Source organism: Bidens hawaiensis, unplaced genomic scaffold (genome assembly GCF_021521415.1).
Source record: "Bidens hawaiensis isolate Kalapana, Puna unplaced genomic scaffold, B.hawaiensis_p1.1 tig00020022_1, whole genome shotgun sequence".
NCBI classification, from domain to species: Eukaryota; Viridiplantae; Streptophyta; class Magnoliopsida; order Asterales; family Asteraceae; genus Bidens; species Bidens hawaiensis.
In genome coordinates, this window is record NW_027493041.1 from 242,747 (window position 1) to 264,922 (window position 22,176).

Here is a 22,176-nt window from a genome sequence, read left to right on the forward strand (position 1 = left end):
TTATTTCCCACGTTCTCATGTTAAGATTAAAATGTACATGAACCTTCCCCTTTTGTATTAAAACAAATTATATACACTTTTTAGTGTAGGAGATGAATGTACTAAAATCCAATTAATGATATATATAGGTCTAAAATGATAAATACAAGAAGAAATTATGAATGAATAGCAATTTCATTATCACATATTCATTCAACCTCCATGGATCTATGGAGTTTTCATCAATCTCTTTCGAAATTGTAATACAAAAATGTGTTTTTTATTCACGCTAATTTTATATATGATATTCTTTTTTATGTCATTAATAATGACGTATCTTATCATCTTTTGTTAAAATTCGTTATTCCATTAAGAAATATAATTACAACATATAAAATCACTATGTGCATCTTTTTCGTGATTATGAAGACATTGCGTGAGAATACACATCGTATTCGTATAAATATTCCATTAGAAAATATTATCTGAACTTATAAAACTATTTAACTTGATAAAATATAGTTTTTTATTTAATTTAATCATTAATTTTTATAGCTTATTTATATTTCTTTTAAACATTATGGGTATCACACGGGTTATAAAGCTAATAACTTAATATATCAAATAAAATTAAATTTATCCAATAATAACCAAGTCTGTCGAACATGATGTTAAAGGCACTGGATCGTTTTTAGTTTCTCCAATATCGATTATTTTATAAGGGTTATTGATTTTTAATACTTTCAATTTTCACTCATTGAGTGAGAATACTCTCAACTAACAGTTTGTCTCTTACCACTCCCAACTTGTAACATGTTTTCTTATATCACTCCCGAACCTAATGAACCTTAACTCTGTTAGTTTTCTTGCCGACGTAGCCTTTTTTAATACTAAAAATAAGATTGTGGAACCCACACCATCACATTCTTTCCCACGTTTCACAACCCCCATTACCAACACCAACCTCTGCTTTAGGGATGAACAAATTCGGTACTGGTACCGGTACCGAATCGGTACCAAAGTTTTGAGTTTCAGTATTGGTACTAAATTTTCCGATTTTTTTACCTTCAATACCGGTACAAAACCGAAGATTTCGGTACCGGTACAAAAAAAATGTGATTTTCGGGACTAGGATCGGAACCGGTCGGTACCAATCTCATCCCTACTATACTCAAGTGACTTAAAACTGTATCACATTCCGTATAAGTTATTTTAATATGTTAACAGGAACTATATGATAAACATATGGTAGGTCAATTGACTTAAAAACCCTCTATTGGTCTTGTGCCTCTCGTGATTGTGTTCTCGTTTATGTTTTTAAAGTTTGGGTGATTTTTTTATATTGAAAAGGTGCTGTGCTATTTTTTTTATAAAGGTTATAAAGTTATAAAAGAAAGTTATTTATTTAGTATTTATTTTTCTAATTTAACATAGGGGTTGTTTGACAATGTATTAATCATTAAGATGTCTGATTAAGAGACAACCTCTCATTTATTAAACATCTCTTTAAAACTTGATCATTGATAAATTGCTTTATGAACTATTCAGATGTGTACAATCTATCTTTAACCGATTCATAGGTAGTTTCTTAATATAAATATTAAGAGGCTACCAAATAGCTCTTTAAACTAAAAACTTATTAACTGTAGTTATTTTTAATATATATATATATATATACACTGTTATCTTTTCAAACGACTAACCACACTCATTTCAAGTTACATTTGTAAATTAAATCACTATAACACATGGTTCCTTCCCCAATTATACTTATTTATTTATTTTATTATTATTATTATTATTATTATTATTATATAATACATAGTATTTATCGTTATTGGAGACTGTCACATGTTCTTTTGTTGTGATAGGATGGTTTAAGACACAATTATTTAGGTGTCCATGTGTATTGTTAAATGTGTTTGTTAAACTAGTATTTTGCATTTGTCATTGTGTGTGATGTTCGCTCATGGTGATGGTGTATTTGTTACATGGTATATCGATTAGTTAATATATATCATACATATTTTAACTATAAAATACTAAAAATAAGCAAGTTACACGTTAAAGTAGACATTGTCGTCTTTAGTACCATGAAATGAAGCTAGAGCTTCAGGCTCCCAATTTCTAAGTTCTCCAGTTTTTAAAAGAAAATTAATAATTGTACATTTGTAATTTGGGATTTGGATTAATGTGTGTGAATAAGCGGCGTTTAAACTAAATTAGGTCTGATAAAGTGTGAGGAATTGCATTACTTATGTATTTGTATGTAAATAATTACAATATTCTGATTATTTGAAGTGAAAGGAAGATAAATTTTTTTTAACAAAGCCTCGCTTCTTAATATCGTTTTAGACTATTAAAATGATTGATTCAACCTTGAAAGTAGACATATTTAAAGTTAAAAGTTAGCTTTAATTATAATAAATTAAGTAAAAAACAGAATATTTTATTTTAACTAAATATCAGAAATTTTAAGCATCTACACAAACGTTTGAAAATATTAGAAAACTTGATAAAAAAATGAATTAATCAGGTTGAACCAGTCATGTTGGACTATTCTGTGAATTATTGACCGATCTAAGCCGCCGGTCAGTTTTATCGGTCTAACATGCCTGAGGCATAAGAGAAGTCCAAAGTCAACGGTCACGTTCAGCACACCAAGTCTGACGCTCAATAAACAACTAATAGCCATCGTTGTACCCTCTGCATCATAACCTGTACAACGAAATATCAAACTTCACAACTATCTATTATCCAGACAAGACAGATATATATATTTAATTAAACCCGGGCCCACCTGACCAGATTGAACGGTCAGAAGCTTCGTTGAAAGTAATAATAAACACCACCTTATTATATAAGGTAACAATAACCTTAACAGAAACAACACATTGGAAAAAAAATGGAGGAACACCGGAAGATGAGTATCCGAGAAAGTGTGGGGAGAAGCATAAGCCGAGGGATCAGCCGAGCGTCGAGCAGCTGGCGGATGGAGGACGTGTTCTCCGCCGGTGGTGGGGCCAGCCACGACGGACGGAGCAGCCGTCACTCGATGGAAGATGAAGAAGCCTTACGGTGGGCTGCCTTGGAGAAGCTACCGACTTATAACCGGTTACGTACCACCATCTTTAAGTCGTATATTCCAGCCGACCACCAGCAAATGCCTACTGAACAGATGTTGTTAGATGTCCGGGATCTCGATCCCCAGGCCAGACAAAGCTTTATTGATAAGATTTTTAAAGTTGCCGAAGAAGATAACGAGATTTTTTTGAGGAAGTTTAGAGATCGGGTTGACAAGTAAGCTTTTTCTTCGTTATTATTATTACTTTTTAACTCCTAAACGTTACACTCTGTAATTAAGGATAAATTGCTAGTTTCAATAGTTATGACTTATGAGAACTCCCTTTAATTGTTTTAGAGCATAATTACTTTGTTAGATTGGAATTATTGGCGGTAATTTTGGTTGTTATTTAAGTCAACGGCTAATTACTAGTATAAAATATTACTCCGTATTATATCTTTAATTATTTTAAACTCAAAATTCGAAAACTAGCATTTTTCAACTTTTATAAGATTCGTCATGTTAAATTCAGTTAATTTAGATTAAACTAGAAAAAGACTAGTAATCAAATAAAGATGCTTTTGTAACAACTTAATTAATTATTCTCGTTGTGATTTATGCCAAAATCACGTGACTTTTTTATTTGGTTATTATTATTTTTTTTTTTTGTGAATTTGATTATAGTATATCTTTTATATCTTCATGTAATTAATTATTAAACAATTATATATGTTAGTCACTTATCCTGTTCTTGAAGGCTTATCCAGTCTATTGGGATGGTTTCAAACGTGATTTAAAATATAAAAATAAATAGCTACAAGTTTCATATATGTTTTATTGGTCATTAATAAAAGGTGTTATCTTAAGAAGGGAGAAATTTGTTTACGGAAGAGATTGACTAGAATTGGTCTTAATTACTGTTTAGTTTGCAATTATTGACACACTGTTTTAAGTCAACACCAAATAACTAATTAACATATTATTGAATTAAATAATTTCAGGGTTGGAATCTCTCTTCCAACGGTAGAAGTTCGGTTTCAAAATTTGACGGTCGAAGCTGATTGTCACGTCGGAGATAGAGCACTTCCAACGCTGATAAATTCCGCTAGAAATATTGTCGAGTCTACTCTAGCTTCTCTCGGCATCAGTTTCAGTGAGAAAGCAAAACTTAAGATTCTTAAAGATGTATCAGGGATTATTAAACCCGGAAGGTATGTGTTACGGTTCAAGATAATATTATTTTGCTTTTAACTTTTTTTTTTCCAAGACTAGTAACAAATTTTTTACATGTGATGTTTAATAATGTTACAGGATGGCACTTCTATTGGGGCCACCATCTTCTGGTAAGACAACTCTTTTGTTGGCTTTGGCGGGAAGGTTGGATCCCGGTTTGAGAGTCGAGGGAGAGATAACTTACAATGGTCACACGCTCAATGAATTCGAACCTCGAAGGACTGCGGCATACATAAGCCAACAAGACATACATGTTGGAGAAATGACCGTTAAAGAAACTCTAGATTTCTCAGCAAGATGCCAAGGAGTTGGGTCTCGTTTAGGTAAAACTTACTTCACTTAACTTGTTAAAATGTCACATTTTGTGTTAATTGTTGAAACAAATGCGTATGACTTATAATTAAAACAATGAAATACAGAAATGTTAACTGAGCTTGCAAGAAGAGAAAAGGAGGCAGGGATCTTCCCTGAAGCTGAAGTTGACCTTTTCATGAAGGCAACTGCTATTGAAGGAGACGAGAGTAGTTTGAGCACTTACTACACTCTTAGAGTAAGCACATTTTTTTTTTCAAATTTATATTACTAGTATTTCAAAAATCAAAATATTAATAAGTTTGTTACACCTAAAATCAGATTCTGGGGCTTGATGTTTGTCGTGACACCTTTGTTGGAGACCAAATGAGACGAGGTATCTCTGGAGGACAAAAGAAGCGTGTGACCACGGGAGAAATGATTGTTGGTCCGGCAAAAACACTATTTATGGATGAAATATCAACAGGTTTAGACAGCTCCACTACATTTCAGATAGTAAAATGCATGCAACAAGTTACTCACCTCACCGATTCCACTACCTTCATGTCCCTACTACAACCGGCTCCTGAGACCTTTGATCTTTTTGACGACATCGTCCTACTATCCGAGGGCCAGATCGTGTATTTGGGCCCACGAGAACACATTGTTGAGTTTTTTGAGAGTTGTGGATTCAAGTGTCCTGAGAGAAAGGGCACTGCTGACTTCTTACAAGAGGTAACACTAAATTTGCCTTATTTGATTATTTACTATGCAGTAAATGTTAATTCAGATCAAAATTTACTCATTTTATTGAATGTTGATGATAGGTGACATCTAAAAAGGACCAAGAACAATACTGGGCAGATAGAAACAGAGCATACAGATACATCCCAGTCAGTGAATTCAGCCAACGGTTCAAGAGTTTTCATGTAGGGGATAAACTGCAACGTGAGTTGTCAGTTCCGTATGACAAGAGCCAAAGTCACAAGGCTGCTTTAGTGCATAAAAAGTTTTTGGTACCCAAAATGGAGCTCCTTAAGGCCTCATGGGACAAAGAAATATTGCTGATGAAAAGAAATGCTCCCGTTTATATTTTCAGGACCATACAGATCGTATTTATGTCATTTATTTGCACCACTTTGTATCTAAGGACCGAAATGTCTCAAAGGAACGAAATAGACGGAGCCCTTTACATAGGTGCACTTTTAAACAGTATGCTTATTAACATGTTTAATGGGCTTGCTGATCTGTCACTCACTGTCATGAGACTTCCCGTTGTTTATAAACAACGAGACCTCATGTTCCACCCTCCATGGGCTTTCACGCTACCGGCTTTCTTGCTCCGTATTCCCATATCTCTTATGGAAAGTATTTTGTGGACTTCTATGCTCTATTGGGGTGTTGATCTCGCCCCTGATGCTGGCAGGTAACTAATTTGTGTTTTATTTTATTGTATGCTAGTATATATTCTACTTTATATGCTGATGGATAATATATCGTGTTCAGGTTCTTCAAGCATCTTCTGTTGGTTTTTCTGATCCAAAATGTGGCAGCGGGGCTGTTTAGGTTGATTGCAGGAGTTTGTAAGACGATGAATATTGCAAACACGGGTGGATCCGTTGTACTTCTTCTTATATTTCTGTTGGGTGGTTTCATTCTACCTAAAACTCAAATTCCAAACTGGTGGGAATGGGCTTATTGGCTATCACCCCTGTCTTATATCTTCAAGGCCATCACCATCAATGAATTCCTTGACTCTAGGTGGACCAGCCAAAGAGTATGCCTTTAACTTTAACCAAAGTTTTATTAACTATTATAAAATAGGAATGTATTTGATATTTCATATTTCTCTGCAGAGTACCGATAATACAACCAACTTAGGGTTTGCTGTGTTAAAGACCATGGATGTTCCGACTTCCGAAAGCTCATACTGGATTGGTGCCGGTGCTCTTCTTGGTTTTGTATTTCTCTTCAATATCTTGTTCACCGTGTCTCTTATGTATTTACAAGGTAATGTAGTTGATGTTTAAAGACGATTCTTAAGACTTGGATATGCATTTTCAATAACTAACTTTGGTGATTATTTTATTTACTAACCAGCCCCTGGAAAACCACAAGCAATAATCTCCAAGGAAGAAGCTGCAGCCATGGATGGTCATGCTATTGAAGGGGACAGCTCAAGTATGAAAACCGGCTTCCATAAACTTGCTACTTTTATACCTAATACTCGCAAAATGATAACATATGTTCTAACTAAATGAATTTTTGTAGAGAAAAATAAGGAAATGCGGCAGATCAGTGATGCTAATGGTGCTTCTAAGAAAGGGATGGTTCTTCCATTTACTCCACTTGCCATGTCATTTGACGAAATGAATTATTATGTTGATATGCCTAGTGTAAGCTCCTTATTTTTTCTAAAAATGTTGTAAGTTAATGTATATGTCAACATAGATTAAATTTTCATGACTATTTTTTAATACAGGAAATGAGAGAACAAGGTGTGACTGAAACTAGGTTGCAATTACTTCGTAATGTTACCGGTGCTTTTAGACCTGGGGTCTTAACTGCATTGATGGGAGTTAGTGGTGCGGGAAAAACTACTCTAATGGACGTGTTAGCAGGACGAAAAACAGGTGGTTACATCGAAGGTGATATAAGAATATCTGGATTCACGAAGAAACAAGAAACATTCGCTAGAGTTTCTGGATACTGTGAACAAACTGATATCCACTCTCCCACAATCACCGTTCATGAATCTTTGATCTACTCAGCTTTCCTCCGTCTTTCAAAAGAAGTTAGCAAGGAAGACAAAATGGTAAAATACCAATTGATATTATTTAACCAAAAGCAAACCAAGTATCAATGTCAATGATGCTAATACTTAGCTTTTTATGTTTTCAGTTGTTTGTGAATGAAGTGATGGAGCTAGTTGAACTAGAAAATATCAAGGATGCAATAGTTGGACTTCCAGCAGTTAGCGGTCTATCAACAGAACAAAGAAAAAGGCTAACAATTGCAGTTGAGCTTGTTGCTAATCCTTCAATTATTTTCATGGATGAGCCAACTTCTGGGCTTGATGCAAGAGCAGCAGCCATTGTTATGAGAGCAGTCAGAAACACCGTCGATACCGGAAGAACAGTGGTTTGCACCATTCATCAACCTAGCATCGATATCTTTGAATCCTTTGATGAGTTGTTACTATTGAAAAGAGGAGGTCAAGTTATCTATTCAGGCCCACTTGGCAGACATTCTCAACAAATTATTGACTATTTTGAGGTAATAATATAACTTCCGCAATAACTAAGAAAGAACTAACACAATAAAGTTAATAACTGTTTTGTGTTTTTCGTATTATCAGGCGGTTGATGGGGTTCCGAAGATAACTGAAAAATACAACCCAGCAACATGGATGTTGGAAGTTAGTTCAGGCGCCGCAGAGATGAGACTTGGTATTGATTTTGCTGAACATTTCACCACGTCATCTTTGCATCAGTAAGTCAATAACATATATTCAATGAAAACTTAGAAGTGTTAAATATGCTCTTACAAAAATATTTATTAATCAACATGATATTACAGGAGGAACAAGGCTTTGGTGAAGGAATTAAGTGTACCTCCCCCGGGGGCTACAGATCTTCACTTTGAAACACAGTATGCTCAATCTACGTGGGGGCAATTCACGTCTTGTTTATGGAAAATGTGGTGGAGTTACTGGAGAAATCCTGATTATAACCTTGTTCGGTTCTTCTTTACCTTGCTTTGTGCTATCATGGTTGGGACCGTATTTTGGAAAATCGGAAACAAAAAGTAATAAATCTTGTTTGAATTTTGATTTATAATTTATAAGATTTCATTTTCTCATTGTTGATTACATAATTCCAGGGATACCAATCTTGATCTGAACACGGTTATTGGCGCCATGTATGCTGCTATATTTTTCGTTGGTATTAACAACTCCCAGACCGTGCAACCAGTTGTTGCAACAGAAAGAACTGTCTTTTATCGGGAAAGAGCAGCAGGGATGTACTCTTCATTACCATACGCCATGGCACAGGTCGGTTTTTATTTCGAAACAAATAGTTACTTACACTTTAACAAATGATAACGAAACTTACTATTGAATTTGGGATTCAGGTGTTTGTGGAGATACCATATGTGTTTCTTCAAACGGTATATTATTCCTTAATCGTGTATTCCATGGTGTCATTCGAATGGAAAGTAGATAAATTCTTCTGGTCATTCTTCCTCAACTTCTTTTCGTTTCTCTACTTCACATACTTTGGAATGATGACCGTTTCCATCACACCAAATGAGCAAGTGGCTGCTATATTCGCTGCTGGATTTTATCTACTTTTCAACATCTTCTCTGGATTTTATATCCCACGACCCGTAAGTGTTTTCTTATATATACAAAGTTGTGTTCTTTTGAAAGCGTCTTGCGCTAACTCTTTGATTTTTCAGAAAATTCCCGGATGGTGGATTTGGTACTACTGGATTTGCCCAATGGCATGGACTGTGTACGGGTGCATTGTCTCGCAATATCATGACGATAATAACCCGCTCTTTGTGCCTGGACAGGGAAGGCCACCCTTGTCACAGTTTATCAATGACTTTTATGGTTTTGAATTGGATTTCATGGGTCCCGTTGCTGCAGTTCTTATCGGTTTTTGCGTGTTCTTCGCCTTGCTTTATGCCTTCTTCCTCAGGACTTTGAACTTCCAGATGAGATAAAAAGCTTGTAACTCCACTCCAATGTTTGTAATGTTTATAAATTTTTTAATGCTAAAGTAAAACTTTGTTTAATTTTGTAATGTAATTCTATTATCCGGTTTGTATTAATTATACTGTAGACGTTTGAATCATACCAATCCTACATTTTTGTTTCATTGTTTCTTGTTAGAGTGAATAAAATTTTCAACTTTTGTTATTTCCTAGAACATAAATAATGTCAGTATTTTATAAATGTACACCCTAGCCATGAAATATACAAAAAAGAATTTAAATATATTTTCGTGACTGCTTTTCTTCCCCTTTGGCCTTCTATTTGTTTCATATGCTTTGTTAAATCAAATTCATGTCATGCATAATTGTTTATATGATACATATGGAATTGATAGAGAGAATTAGAGACTAAGAAAGAATGTTCATTCAACTTATTGATAGTTTCATTCATCATTCATCAAGTAGCAGGGCAGTCTCCAAGAATGTACGTGTGGGGCTTTCATAGACCCTGTGCGAGTAAAAAAACGGGCAATAACATAAACTCCTATATATATATATATATAGGTATTGGATCATTTCAGAAGTTTTTTTATAGCGAGAAGTGAAGGTGTAACTCAATTTATCCCTAATTTCACGTCATTTCTTATGTGTAGGTGTGTTGTGTAGGTGCGTATGTACGTGTGTAGGTGCGTATGTACGTGTGTAGGTACGTATGTTTGTATATGTGATGTATGTGTGTAGGTTTGAACATGTTTATTAGTATTTTGTTTATCACGGTTATTTTAGGGGATCTGTTGATAAGACTTCATATTTCTCAGCACTCACCTGTTATTAACAATTATCACAAGATTATGCATAGAAAAAACACATTAAATCGCCTTATTGTGAGGAGCAACAAATCTGACCTCATAGCATATCCCGCCTACTAATACAATAACAATTACAACCAAAGCATTTTTAAATATCCTGTATATATCTAATTTAGCCATCATTCTTTTAGCTTGCCATATGATATAATCCATTCAAGTTGGTGTCATGCGTGCATCGAAATCAAATTAAAATAATAATCTAAAAGTAGTTTGATTGTTTTTTATATAAAAAGAAACTTATGCTTGTGTATCAAAAAGTCAACCTAACTGCGCGCCATGCCCATGACAAAACAGTCGGGGGCTTGTTTTTACTGAGACAACAATGTGTTGCGTCGCACATGGCACCATTATTCACCCAACTCTTTATTTTTTAATTAATAATTTAATTATAAATATCTCGAAATACGTGCCGTAACCCGTAAACTCAATTTTCTCTTCTTTTTATCTCGCCATTTTTGAAAACATGAGAATCCATTATTTCCTTGCATTGGTACCTGAACAAACGAAAATCCGTAAATACGTGCTATTTTCGACATATAAAGAATATAATTTAGCATGATTGCTTTAACAAAACAAGTGTTAAAACATTTGTGTTTTGCAACACATCCTTACCTATTACCCTATATGAGTTTAAAGTTGCATGAGCCCCTTGTGGTTGATTATTGCATGAATGTGTTTAATGTTTATCATTAATTGCATGTTTAATCAGTACTGGGTGTGTTGGTTGAGTTTGGTAGACGTATCATAGGGTATGTGTGTTTAAATTTATTAAAATCAGTAGGTTCATCCCCTTTTTAGTTGAACCAAGACATTAGGGGCTAGCTTACCCTCTTAGCTTAATTGATTTGGTTAGTCATTCTGAGACCACATGTTGTTTTCTAGCTATCAAATAGGTTGAGTTGTAAGTGAGTTATTTTATCCTTCATTTTGAATTACCCCTTATTCCCTAGGATTGTTATGCCTACTAGCCTTAGAGGGGTTTGTGGCTTAGACATAGACCTAGTGGTAAATCATTAGGGCACTTAGATAAACAATCGTAATTTAAAATCTATCTAGACGTCGTTAGGGTTTTTTTTGTTAAAACTGACCCTGGGACCTAGGTGCCTTAGCTCTGTCTATGTTATTTCATCTTTAGAATCCTGTTTCATAAACTCCTTAGCACCTGAGTCTCGTCATTCATCGTTAATTCATATTACTTAAGTGGTTCATTTTCTCTATATTAGTTAAACTCCGTTAAGTCTTCGTTAAGTTCCTCTTAAGTTTTCTGTTTGTTGAGTTAGTTAAGTTAGATTAAATTAGTTTAGAAATAAATTTAAAAATAAAAGTATTTTATTAGGTAGTACTTAGTTAGGGTTTAGTAACCGAGCCACCTCACAGGTCCTTCCTTGAATTCGATATTTGGACTATCTTGTCTGTGTTACACGCGACCGGTACTCTTGCCGTTTGTATGAATGCAGAAAGCTAGTTTAAATTTGATTTTTTAAGCTTAGTTGCGAACTGCATTTATTCATATATATTTTCGCACATAAAGTTTTTGGCATTGTTACTGGGAACTGGTTTGAGACGATTAGAGAACGATTTGAGTTGGGGACTTGCCTGTTTGCTACTTGTTTTATTCGTTTTATTATTATTATTATTATTTTAATTTAAAATAGTTTAATTAATTTTGGTACCCTATTTACTATTTATTCACTTAGTTTAAGTTAATTTTACTTTAAATTTTTATTCTTAGTTAGTTTATGTGACACACTCGTTCTCTAGAACCACCGAAGTTTCTAGGATTCAACGAATCCGAGAGATAAGAGTTTTGTGAGAGGTTTCACGCTCAAATCATTAGTATATTCTCCTTATTTTCCTACTTCGTCTTCCACTTTAGTTCCGTTAGGGATATGAGAGACCAACCAAATAGGAGAATAGGCGTTGACTACGAAAAGCCGTCCACCACCATCAGATCTAGCATCATCGTACCTTCCGCTTAGGAAGCTGCAAATGGGAACTGGTCGATTCTTTCCCACGTATTCCATCCAATTTCATGTGCTAGCACACAAGGACCCATCTAATCACATTGAGATGTTCATTCAAACCTGCGATACTTTTAACACCGGAAATGTTGCCGTCGAGCCCATCTATCTATGTTTCTTGTTCCTGATCTCTAAATTAACCTCCCGTACTAGTAGGATCCATCGCCTCGGTTTGGCATCCTTCTTATACATCAAATAGCGCACTGCACTTTGACCAGTATACACAACTACTTTACTTCCCAAATGTATGACCAAAATATGTCTAAAGCACAGACAACAAGCAACTCCTTCTCTGTAGTTGTATAGTTCAACTTTTCATCAAAGAGATTCTTGCTTGCGCCGTAGATAACTACTAGTTTCTTATTTACTCTTTGACCCAATACAACCCCGATTGCATAATCACTCCAAACACACAAATTTTTTTCAAAAGCTTCTGTCCAATCAGGTAATGCAAGATCGGGCTAGTTGTTTCTTCAACACATTAAAAACCTTATGGCATTTTTCATTAAGCTTGAAAGAAACATCATTTAATAGGGTGTGGCTTGTGACTTGTGAGAGGAGTTTTATCAAGTACAGGTTTTTGTTATCCTTCTTTTGGAATGGGTGGTCTTGGTATTTAAACACCTAGTCACTGGTGTAGTGGTGTGTCTTGTGCTAAGTTTATATAAAAAACACAGGCCGCTAACGTGAAACTTTTCACTTGTGCACTCATATATATGTATTTCATTTTTATGTGTTTCGCCCACCTGAGTAAGGGGCTGGTAACATGTTCATAACATCAGACAAGAATGCTACGTGATTACTTTATGTCTAGGAATGGTATTGAAGAGTTCTTGGCTTTAATTTCTTTAAGTCGGGCCCGTGTTTGTTTAATAACTATTATTAGTGAACATATTATTGTATAGCACGCAGAGATGTGCCTAGAACCTTCGACAAACGACGTCATTATGAGGACCAACACAATGAAGGATCCAGTGACGGGAAATGAATATTTGTGAATTACGGTCTGTTTGTTTATTTATTTTAAATTGCTAATTAATTTAATACCTAATTTTTTCTTAAATAAATCATTTTTTTTTCTTTTCATTTTATTGTTTTTAATGATAAAGAGTACTGTATAATGGTGTACTTACCACCACTTAATGAAAAAGTTTAAAATATCACCCACGAGGATATTAAAATATCACAATATAAAATCATTCAGACATCTCCACACTATTAATTAATGCACCATGAAACCATAACTTAAACAACGATTACTCATTTAAATATACACACAACGATTACTCATTTGACAACATACGGAAGAAGGTCCCACTCCAACAACAAAAACGTGTATTTAAGCAAGAGATAACCCTAAGGGGATTGACACATTGAAGTTTCTAAATATGGAGTCTTTGGGGAGAAGCATAAGTAGAGGTCTTAGCAAAGCCTCCGGGAGTTGGCGAATTGAAGATGTGTTTGCTCCCGGAGGCGGCGCTAGCCATGACGGGCGACGTAGTCGTCACTCAATGGAAGACGAAGAGGCCTTACGATGGGCTGCTTTGGAGAAACTACCTACCTATAACCGGTTACGAACCACCATCTTTAACTCTTATATTGCCGCTGATCAACCGCATATGACTACTGAACAAATGTTGTTAGATGTGCGAAGCCTCGATCCAAAGGCTCAACAAGGCATTATCGATAAGATTTTTAAAGTTGCCGAGGAAGATAACGAATTTTTTTTGAGAAAGTTCAGAGATCGGGTTGACAAGTAAGTTTTCAAGTAAACAAGTATTGAGTTGTACTTAAGATAAAGATGAACACAGATACAATTTCATAAAGTTCTCTATCATTTTTAACTAATTAGGCTGCTGGTCAACTCAAAAGTTATTAAGTGACAACGATTGACCTTTTTTCATGAAACGAATGATGAAGGTGAGTTAAAATCGAAATTATGTCATAAAGAAGAAACACAAAACTCTTTAAATTATATAATTAATTATCTTTATTTCACGTAAAACTGTAATATACTAGTAGAGTTCTAGAATAATAACTAACAAAGAGAGAAATTAAAACAAAAATAAACAAGAACATAAAATAACTCAACAAGAAAAAAGGAATTAAATTTAAAATTTGAACTTCAAAATTATGAGATGCTTTCACACGTACTCTGATAAAAAACGGTCCTTAAAGTTACTCTCCGTCTTTGAAAAAATTTGTCCTTAAAAGTCGTGTCAGGACCAACAAAGCCACGAGAGTAAAAGAAATTATTAGATCATTTCTTTTTTATCTTTCAGATTTGAGCATCTTAAATAGTTCAGCATAATTCGTCTCACTCGGCTGTGGGTATGCTCACATGGCCCAGGTCTATTGGGTTGTTGGGTCTCTCCACCTCCTTCTCCTTGTCTTTGAAAAAGACTCATCCTCGAGTATTGCGAACGCTAGAAAGATCATTGACAACCTAAGAAAAAAGATAAGGTCCTTCGCTCTTTTTCAGGACTTACAGTCGATCGAAAATGAAAAGCTTTAAAAAAAACCTTGTCCGCTATCTCCTTACATTGAATGGCATATCAATTAGAAGATTCCATGTTTAGGAAAAAAAACTGAAGTTAAAAACGATCCTAACACTTCAATCTGATTTTCATAATAAATATGAGAACCGTTCAAACTTCTCATGATCGTTGGCTCTTTGGTTTAGTAATCTCTAACAGTGACTCGATTCATCTTCATGTAGCAGATCGAGGAACTAGGTGGGAATGGCCAGAAGGATGTTCTTCTTAACGACTATGATAATCACAAAAATAAGAGAGAAACAATTGATTCAGAGTTGATTTTTATTGATAGTGTTTGTTGTGGTGTCTTACAAAGAGAGACAAGTACAAAATAATTAGAAAACTTTTTGTGAGCTAACAATAGCAATGTATAAATAAATAAAGGATGTGAATCCTTGATTGATTCCCTCAAACGGCTCTATCTTGGCTGTCAATTAGTTGTAAAAATCTTCAAAAAAAGGAAATTATGTTAATTACATACTGATCCTTGACTTATCTTTATTTTTTTTATAACACTTATCTGTCATCACCTTCATCCCAGACGATGGAACTCGCCTCGGTTTCCTTGTTGCACATCTTCGGTTGGAACTCAAGATGTCGGATCTCCTGTTGGAACCACTTGATCTTGAAATCCTGAGGGTCGAGGTAGACTCCATCGTTGCCTCGGTCTTCTAACGAACATAACTCTTTCACAAACAACCATTTGATAGCCAGGAGTCTGCACCAAATGATGCTAGTGATTCACAAAGAGAGAAAGAGAAAACTTAGATAATTATTAAGATTCATTATCTTTATTTAACATAAAGTTTACTAGTTCCAAATAATAACTGACGAATAGATAACATGAACATTAATTAACCCAAATAGCAGAAATTAAATCTAAAATTCAAACGGTAAAGATCATCTAATACTCCAACATCAATTAATAACTACAAGTCTACAATTAACCATTCTGAATTAAAGTTTTGGGATTGTTCAAGCGATACTAATTACTAATAAAAATATTATTGTACTAAATAATTTCAGGGTCGGAATCTCCCTTCCTACCGTTGAAGTTCGTTTTCAAAATTTGTCCGTAGAAGCTGACTGTCACGTAGGGGAAAGAGCACTTCCGACGTTGATAAATTCAGCAAGAAATATTGTTGAATCCGTTCTAGCTTCTGTTGGCATAAGTTTTGGTCAAAAAGCAAAACTTCGCATTCTCAAAGATACATCGGGGATTATCAAACCAGGAAGGTCTGTTTTAGTCTTAAAGATTAAACTACTCTTCTCGATCTTAATTTTTTTTCAAGATTTAAACAAGTTTTTTACTTGTGATTTGTAATGCTACAGAATGACACTTCTTTTGGGGCCACCATCCTCTGGTAAGACAACACTTCTGTTGGCTTTGGCGGGAAGGCTGGATCCTAATTTAAGAACTGATGGGGAGATAACTTATAACGGTCATAAGCTTAATGAATTTGAACCTCGAAAGACTGCAGCTTACATTAGCCAACAAGATTTACACGTTGGAGAAATGACCGTCAAGGAAACTTTAGATTTCTCAGCAAGATGCCAAGGAGTTGGATCTCGTTTAGGTATAACTTTATTTTACTTCACCGAACTTTATTGTCAGGATGGAACCTTTGTGCTAAAGTTAAAACAAAGGCATATTATTTATAATTAAACAACGAAATACAGAATTGTTAACTGAGCTTGCAAGAAGAGAAAAAGAAGCAGGGATCTTTCCGGAAGCTGAAGTTGATCTTTTCATGAAGGCAACTGCCCTTGAAGGAGATCAAAGTAGTTTGATCACTTACTACACTCTTAGAGTAAGAATACTCTTGCTAGTTTACAATATCAACCTTTACAAAATCAAAATATAACATGTTTTTACACCTAAAACCAGATTTTGGGGCTTGATATATGTTGTGACACCTTTGTTGGAGACCAAATGAGACGAGGTATCTCTGGAGGACAAAAGAAGCGTCTAACCACTGGAGAAATGCTTGTTGGTCCGGCAAAAACATTGTTTATGGATGAAATATCAACAGGTCTAGATAGCTCCACTACATTTCAGATCGTAAAATGCATGCAACAAGTAGCACATCTGACAGACTCAACAATCTTCATGTCCCTACTACAACCTGCTCCAGAGACCTATGATCTTTTTGATGATATCATCCTACTATCTGAGGGCCATATCGTGTACCATGGCCCACAAGAACACGTCGTTGAATTTTTTGAGAGTTGTGGCTTCAAATGTCCAGAAAGAAAGGGTACTGCTGACTTCTTACAAGAGGTAAAAACTAAAATTTGGTTATTTTTTCTTAGTACATGTTAATATAGATCAAAATATGCTTAAGTTTTTTTAACGGTGATGGTAGGTGACATCTAAAAAGGACCAAGAGCAGTACTGGGCAGATAGAAACAGAGCATACAGATACATCCCAGTGAGTGAATTTAGTCAACGGTTTAAGAGCTTTCATGTAGGGGATAAGCTGCAACGTGAGTTATCAGTCCCATATGACAAGAGTCAAAGTCACAAGGCTGCTTTAGTGTATAAGAAATACTTGGTACCCAAAATCGATCTTCTTAAGGCTTCATGGGATAAAGAAATATTGCTGATGAAAAGAAACGCTCCCATATATGTTTTCAGAACTGTACAGATCGTCTTTGTATCATTTATTTGCACAACTTTGTATCTCCGGACCACAATGCACCATAGGAACGAAATAGATGGAGCACTTTATATAGGCGCCCTTTTAGGCAGCGTGCTTATTAACATGTTTAATGAGCTTGTTGATGTGGCATTCACTATCATGAGACTTCCTGTTGTTTACAAACAACGAGAGCTCTTGTTCCACCCTCCCTGGGTCTTCACATTACCATCTTTCTTACTTCGAATTCCCATATCCATGATAGAAAGTATTTTGTGGACTGTTATTCTCTACTGGGGTGTTGATCTTGCCCCTGATGCTGGCAGGTAACTAGTTTTTGTTTTATTTTTGTACGTTTTTCAACACTACATGCTAATCGAATATATTGCATCTTCAGGTTCGTCAAGCATGTGCTATTGGTTTTTGTGATCCAAAATTTGGCAGCAGGATTGTTTAGGTTGATTGCAGGAGTTTGTAAGACGATGAATATGGCCAACACAGGTGGAGCTGTGATTCTTCTGCTTGTATTTATGTTGGGTGGTTTCATTCTACCTAAAACCAAAATTCCAAATGCGTGGGAATGGGCTTATTGGCTATCACCATTGTCGTATATGTTCAAATGCATCACCATCAATGAGTTCCTTGACTCTAGATGGACTAGTAAAAGAGTATGTCCTTAATTTTAAACTAAAATATTATAAGTTATTGCAAAATAAGAATATATTCGTTTTTCACTTTTTTTCATAGAGTACCGACAATACAACAAATTTAGGATTTGCTGTATTAAAGAATATGGATGTCCCAACTTCAGAAAGCTCATACTGGATTGGTGTTGGTGCTCTTCTTGGTTTTACAGTTCTTTTTAATATCCTATTCACGATGTCCCTTATGTATTTACAACGTAAGTTAGTTGATGTTTTAAGATGGCTCATATATAAGACTTATATATGCATTTGCTATAACTAAACTTTGGTGATTGTTTAATTTATTAACCAGCCCCTGGTAAACCTCAAGCAATAATCTCCAAGGCAGAAGCTGCGGCCATGGATGGTCATGCCATTGAAGGAGACAGTTCAAGTATGTAATCTGAGTTCTAGAAAATTACAAGTATTATACTTTTAGTATACAGCACAAAAATCATATCCATAATCCAACTATTATACTGTAGAGGGAAAAAAGAACATGTACAAGATTCGCTCTTCAATTTCTGTTACTAACGGTGCATCTAAGAAAGGGATGGTTCTTCCATTTACTCCACTCGCAATGTCGTTCGATAACATGAATTATTATGTTGATATGCCTAGTGTAAGATCCTTAAATTCTCTAAAGTGTTTTGAGTTTCTTCATATATTTTCATGGGTTAAGATTTTTGATTATTTTTTGATACAGGAAATGAGAGAAAGTGTGGCTGAAAATAGGTTGCAGTTGCTACGTGACGTAACTGGTGCTTTTAGACCTGGAGTGCTAACTGCATTGATGGGAGTAAGTGGTGCTGGAAAAACCACTTTAATGGATGTCTTAGCAGGACGTAAAACAGGTGGTTATATTGAGGGAGATATTAGAATATCTGGATTTCCAAAGAAGCAAGAAACATTTGCTAGAATTTCTGGATATTGTGAACAAACTGATATACACTCTCCCACAGTCACCGTTCTAGAGTCTTTGATCTACTCAGCTTTCCTACGTCTCTCTAAAGAAGTTAGCAAGGAAGACAAAATGGTAACATATACAATTGTTATTGTTAAGTAATCAAAGTCATGCCAAGAATCATTAACAATACTTTTGCTTTTATGTTTTCAGATTTTTGTGAATGAAGTGATGGAGCTGGTTGAACTTGAAAAAATCAAGGATGCAATAGTGGGACTTCCGGGAGTTAGCGGTTCATCAACAGAACAAAGAAAAAGGCTTACAATTGCAGTTGAGCTTGTTGCCAATCCTTCAATTATTTTCATGGATGAACCAACTTCTGGGCTTGATGCAAGAGCAGCAGCCATTGTAATGAGAGCTGTAAGAAATACTGTTGACACAGGAAGAACTGTGGTTTGTACAATTCACCAACCTAGCATTGATATCTTTGAATCCTTTGATGAGTTGTTATTACTGAAAAGAGGAGGACAAGTTATCTATTCAGGTCCCCTTGGCAGGAATTCTCAACATATTATTGAGTATTTTGTGGTAGTAATTTATCATTCACAATATATATATATATATATAATGAAACAAGGATGTTAGTAATAGTTTTATTCTTTTAATATTATCAGGCAATTAATGGGGTCCCAAAGATACCCGAGAAGTACAATCCCGCAACATGGATGTTGGAAGTGAGTTCAAGCGCTGCAGAGATGCGACTTGGTATTGATTTTGCTGAATATTTCACTACGTCGTCTTTGCATCAGTATTTCATTTAGATATAATCAAACTGATTAAAAAGTCTCATTTGTTTTAATCAAATAACTGTTAATGTATATAATACTTAAGGAGGAACAAGGCTTTGGTGAAGGAATTAAGTGTACCCTCTCCCGGAGCCGTAGATCTTCACTTTGAAACCCAATATGCTCAATCTTCATGGGGACAGTTCAAGTCTTGCTTATGGAAAATGTGGCGGAGTTACTGGAAAAACCCTGATTATAACCTTGTTCGCTTCTGCTTCACCTTGCTTTGTGCACTCGTTGTTGGGACCATATTTTGGAAAATTGGCAATCAAAAGTAAAGCGTCACTTGAATTTTGATTTATAGTTTGTAAGAATATAAAGTAGCATGGTTTCCTTTCTTGATTGTTGATTAAATAATTACAGGTCTAGCGGTGATGATTTGAAAACAGTAATTGGTGCCATGTATGTAGCTATACTTTTCGTTGGTATTAACAATTGCCAAACCGTGCAGCCAGTAGTTGCTACCGAGAGAACCGTCTTTTATCGAGAAAGGGCAGCTGGGTTGTACTCTTCTTTACCTTACGCCATGGCACAGGTTGGTTTTATTTCTAAAATGATTATTTATTTACATACGCAGAAACTTTTAATGAATTATATCATTGAATTGGTGCTAAGGTAATTGTGGAGATACCATATGTATTACTACAAGCAACATACTACTGTGTAATTGTGTATTCCATGGTGTCATTCGAATGGAAAGCAGATAAATTCTTCTGGTTTTTCTTCATCAACTTCTTTTCACTTCTCTACTTCACATACTTTGGAATGATGACTGTTTCCATCACACCAAATGAGCAAGCAGCAGCTATATTCGCTTCCGGGTTTTATCTACTTTTCAATACCTTCTCAGGATTTTATATCCCACGGCCCGTAAGAACTGAACTTCATCTTTCTGAGTACTTTTATATTTATTTTGTCTTTAAATGAAAAAACGAATGATTCTTATAGAAAGTATATGTATTTGACTAACATTGACTTGTTGAACTTTAGAAAATTCCCGGATGGTGGATTTGGTACTACTGGATATGCCCAATGGCGTGGACTGTGTACGGATGCATTGTTTCACAATATCATGATGCAAATAATGAAATCGTTGTGCTTGGACAGTCACCAAACCCAACCATGGCAGGTTTTATCAATGACTACTATGCTTTTGAATTGGATTTTATGGGTCCTGTAGCTGCGGTTCTTGTTGGGTTTTGTGTGTTCTTTGCCTTGCTTTATGCTTTCTTTCTTAGGACTTTGAACTTCCAAATGAGATAGAACGCATGTAACTCAATTCCATGGTTGTATAAATATTTTATGTTTTAAGTAAAACCTTGTTTAATTTTTTTAATGTAATTCTACTATTGAGTTTGTATTATTACATATATATGAATCATAGTAGTCCTACACTTTTATTCATTGTTTCTTGTTATAATATAAACATATATTTTCCGTTTTTTGGGTATGTCAAAGTATGTTTTACACATCAGTGTTACAAGATTTTGTCTCTATATCCATAAAGTAGATATACAAACTTCCTATGTTTTCCTTTTTCTACATTTTATTGCCCCGAGGACACTGATTAATTAATTTCCCATTGATAACTCGTTTTGTTTGAGTTTTCTTTTCTTTTTTTTTAAACGACTAACAAAATTTTATAAAACAAACTAGCAAAACGCTAAAAACACCATTACAACTACAAACACTGAAGAAAATCAGCACGCCGCCAAGAACAAGAAAGACACAATGTGTTAGTGAGTTTCCCTTTATATCAAAAATAGTCCATATATATATGTGTGTGTGTGTGTGTGTGTGTGTGTGTGTGTATGAATCGAAAACATAATCCAAATAATTAACTAGTCTGATATCAATTCGTGTGTAATCGTCACTACACCCTGAATTATATCCAAAATATCCGTGTATAATGGCTTACCACCATTATAACACCCAACCGTGTGTAATGATCTACCGTCATTACATCACAAATCAATAGGCATTTCATTTCTTAAACAAATTGAGCTGTTATAGACGAGCAAGGAATACAACATTGCGTATGACATCTCAGTTGATAACTCGAAACATACCATACTCAAAATACACCCACTTTTAACCCAACGCGAATGGAAGTGGGGGGCGTCACCCCGATAGATCTACCCATATTTCTGTGCCCTTACTAATTCGTTTAATAGTTATTTAGGCAACTTGACTCATCCCGCATTATACACCAATTTGTAAAATAAAATGTCTTTTAAAGAAAACATCAATGAAAATAATATGAAATGAAGAATATGCTTTTCCCCCAAAACACAATTAAATATCGTTTTAAAAACATTTCCAGTTAAAAATCGAGGGGGGGTTCGATAGAGAAACTCACTGTCTTGTAGCCTTTCCGAAAATCACGTGT

At 35.0% G+C, this 22,176-nt stretch overlaps 2 protein-coding genes across 2 annotated transcripts; both read left to right on the forward strand.

Moving 5' to 3' along the window:
* The first annotated feature begins 2,860 nt into the window (after nucleotides 1-2,860).
* On the forward strand, nucleotides 2,861-9,492 carry LOC143559706 (ABC transporter G family member 35-like). The gene is made up of 17 exons (XM_077048201.1): nucleotides 2,861-3,279; nucleotides 4,045-4,254; nucleotides 4,355-4,599; nucleotides 4,696-4,826; nucleotides 4,910-5,302; nucleotides 5,395-5,993; nucleotides 6,074-6,344; nucleotides 6,424-6,577; nucleotides 6,668-6,748; nucleotides 6,839-6,963; nucleotides 7,050-7,382; nucleotides 7,469-7,843; nucleotides 7,926-8,059; nucleotides 8,147-8,374; nucleotides 8,450-8,621; nucleotides 8,702-8,956; nucleotides 9,029-9,492. The coding sequence occupies exons 1-17, from the start codon at nucleotides 2,885-2,887 to the stop codon at nucleotides 9,296-9,298; spliced, it is 4,371 nt and encodes a 1,456-aa protein (XP_076904316.1). The 5' UTR covers nucleotides 2,861-2,884; the 3' UTR covers nucleotides 9,299-9,492.
* Nucleotides 9,493-13,395: 3,903 nt separating this feature from the next.
* Nucleotides 13,396-21,384, forward strand: LOC143559707 (ABC transporter G family member 35-like). The gene is made up of 17 exons (XM_077048202.1): nucleotides 13,396-13,935; nucleotides 15,743-15,952; nucleotides 16,049-16,293; nucleotides 16,397-16,527; nucleotides 16,605-16,997; nucleotides 17,083-17,681; nucleotides 17,753-18,023; nucleotides 18,103-18,256; nucleotides 18,352-18,405; nucleotides 18,524-18,660; nucleotides 18,745-19,074; nucleotides 19,156-19,530; nucleotides 19,617-19,750; nucleotides 19,834-20,061; nucleotides 20,151-20,322; nucleotides 20,403-20,657; nucleotides 20,778-21,384. Exons 1-17 carry the CDS (start codon nucleotides 13,568-13,570, stop codon nucleotides 21,048-21,050), a joined length of 4,329 nt encoding a protein of 1,442 aa, XP_076904317.1. The 5' UTR covers nucleotides 13,396-13,567; the 3' UTR covers nucleotides 21,051-21,384.
* Nucleotides 21,385-22,176: the final 792 nt, after the last annotated feature.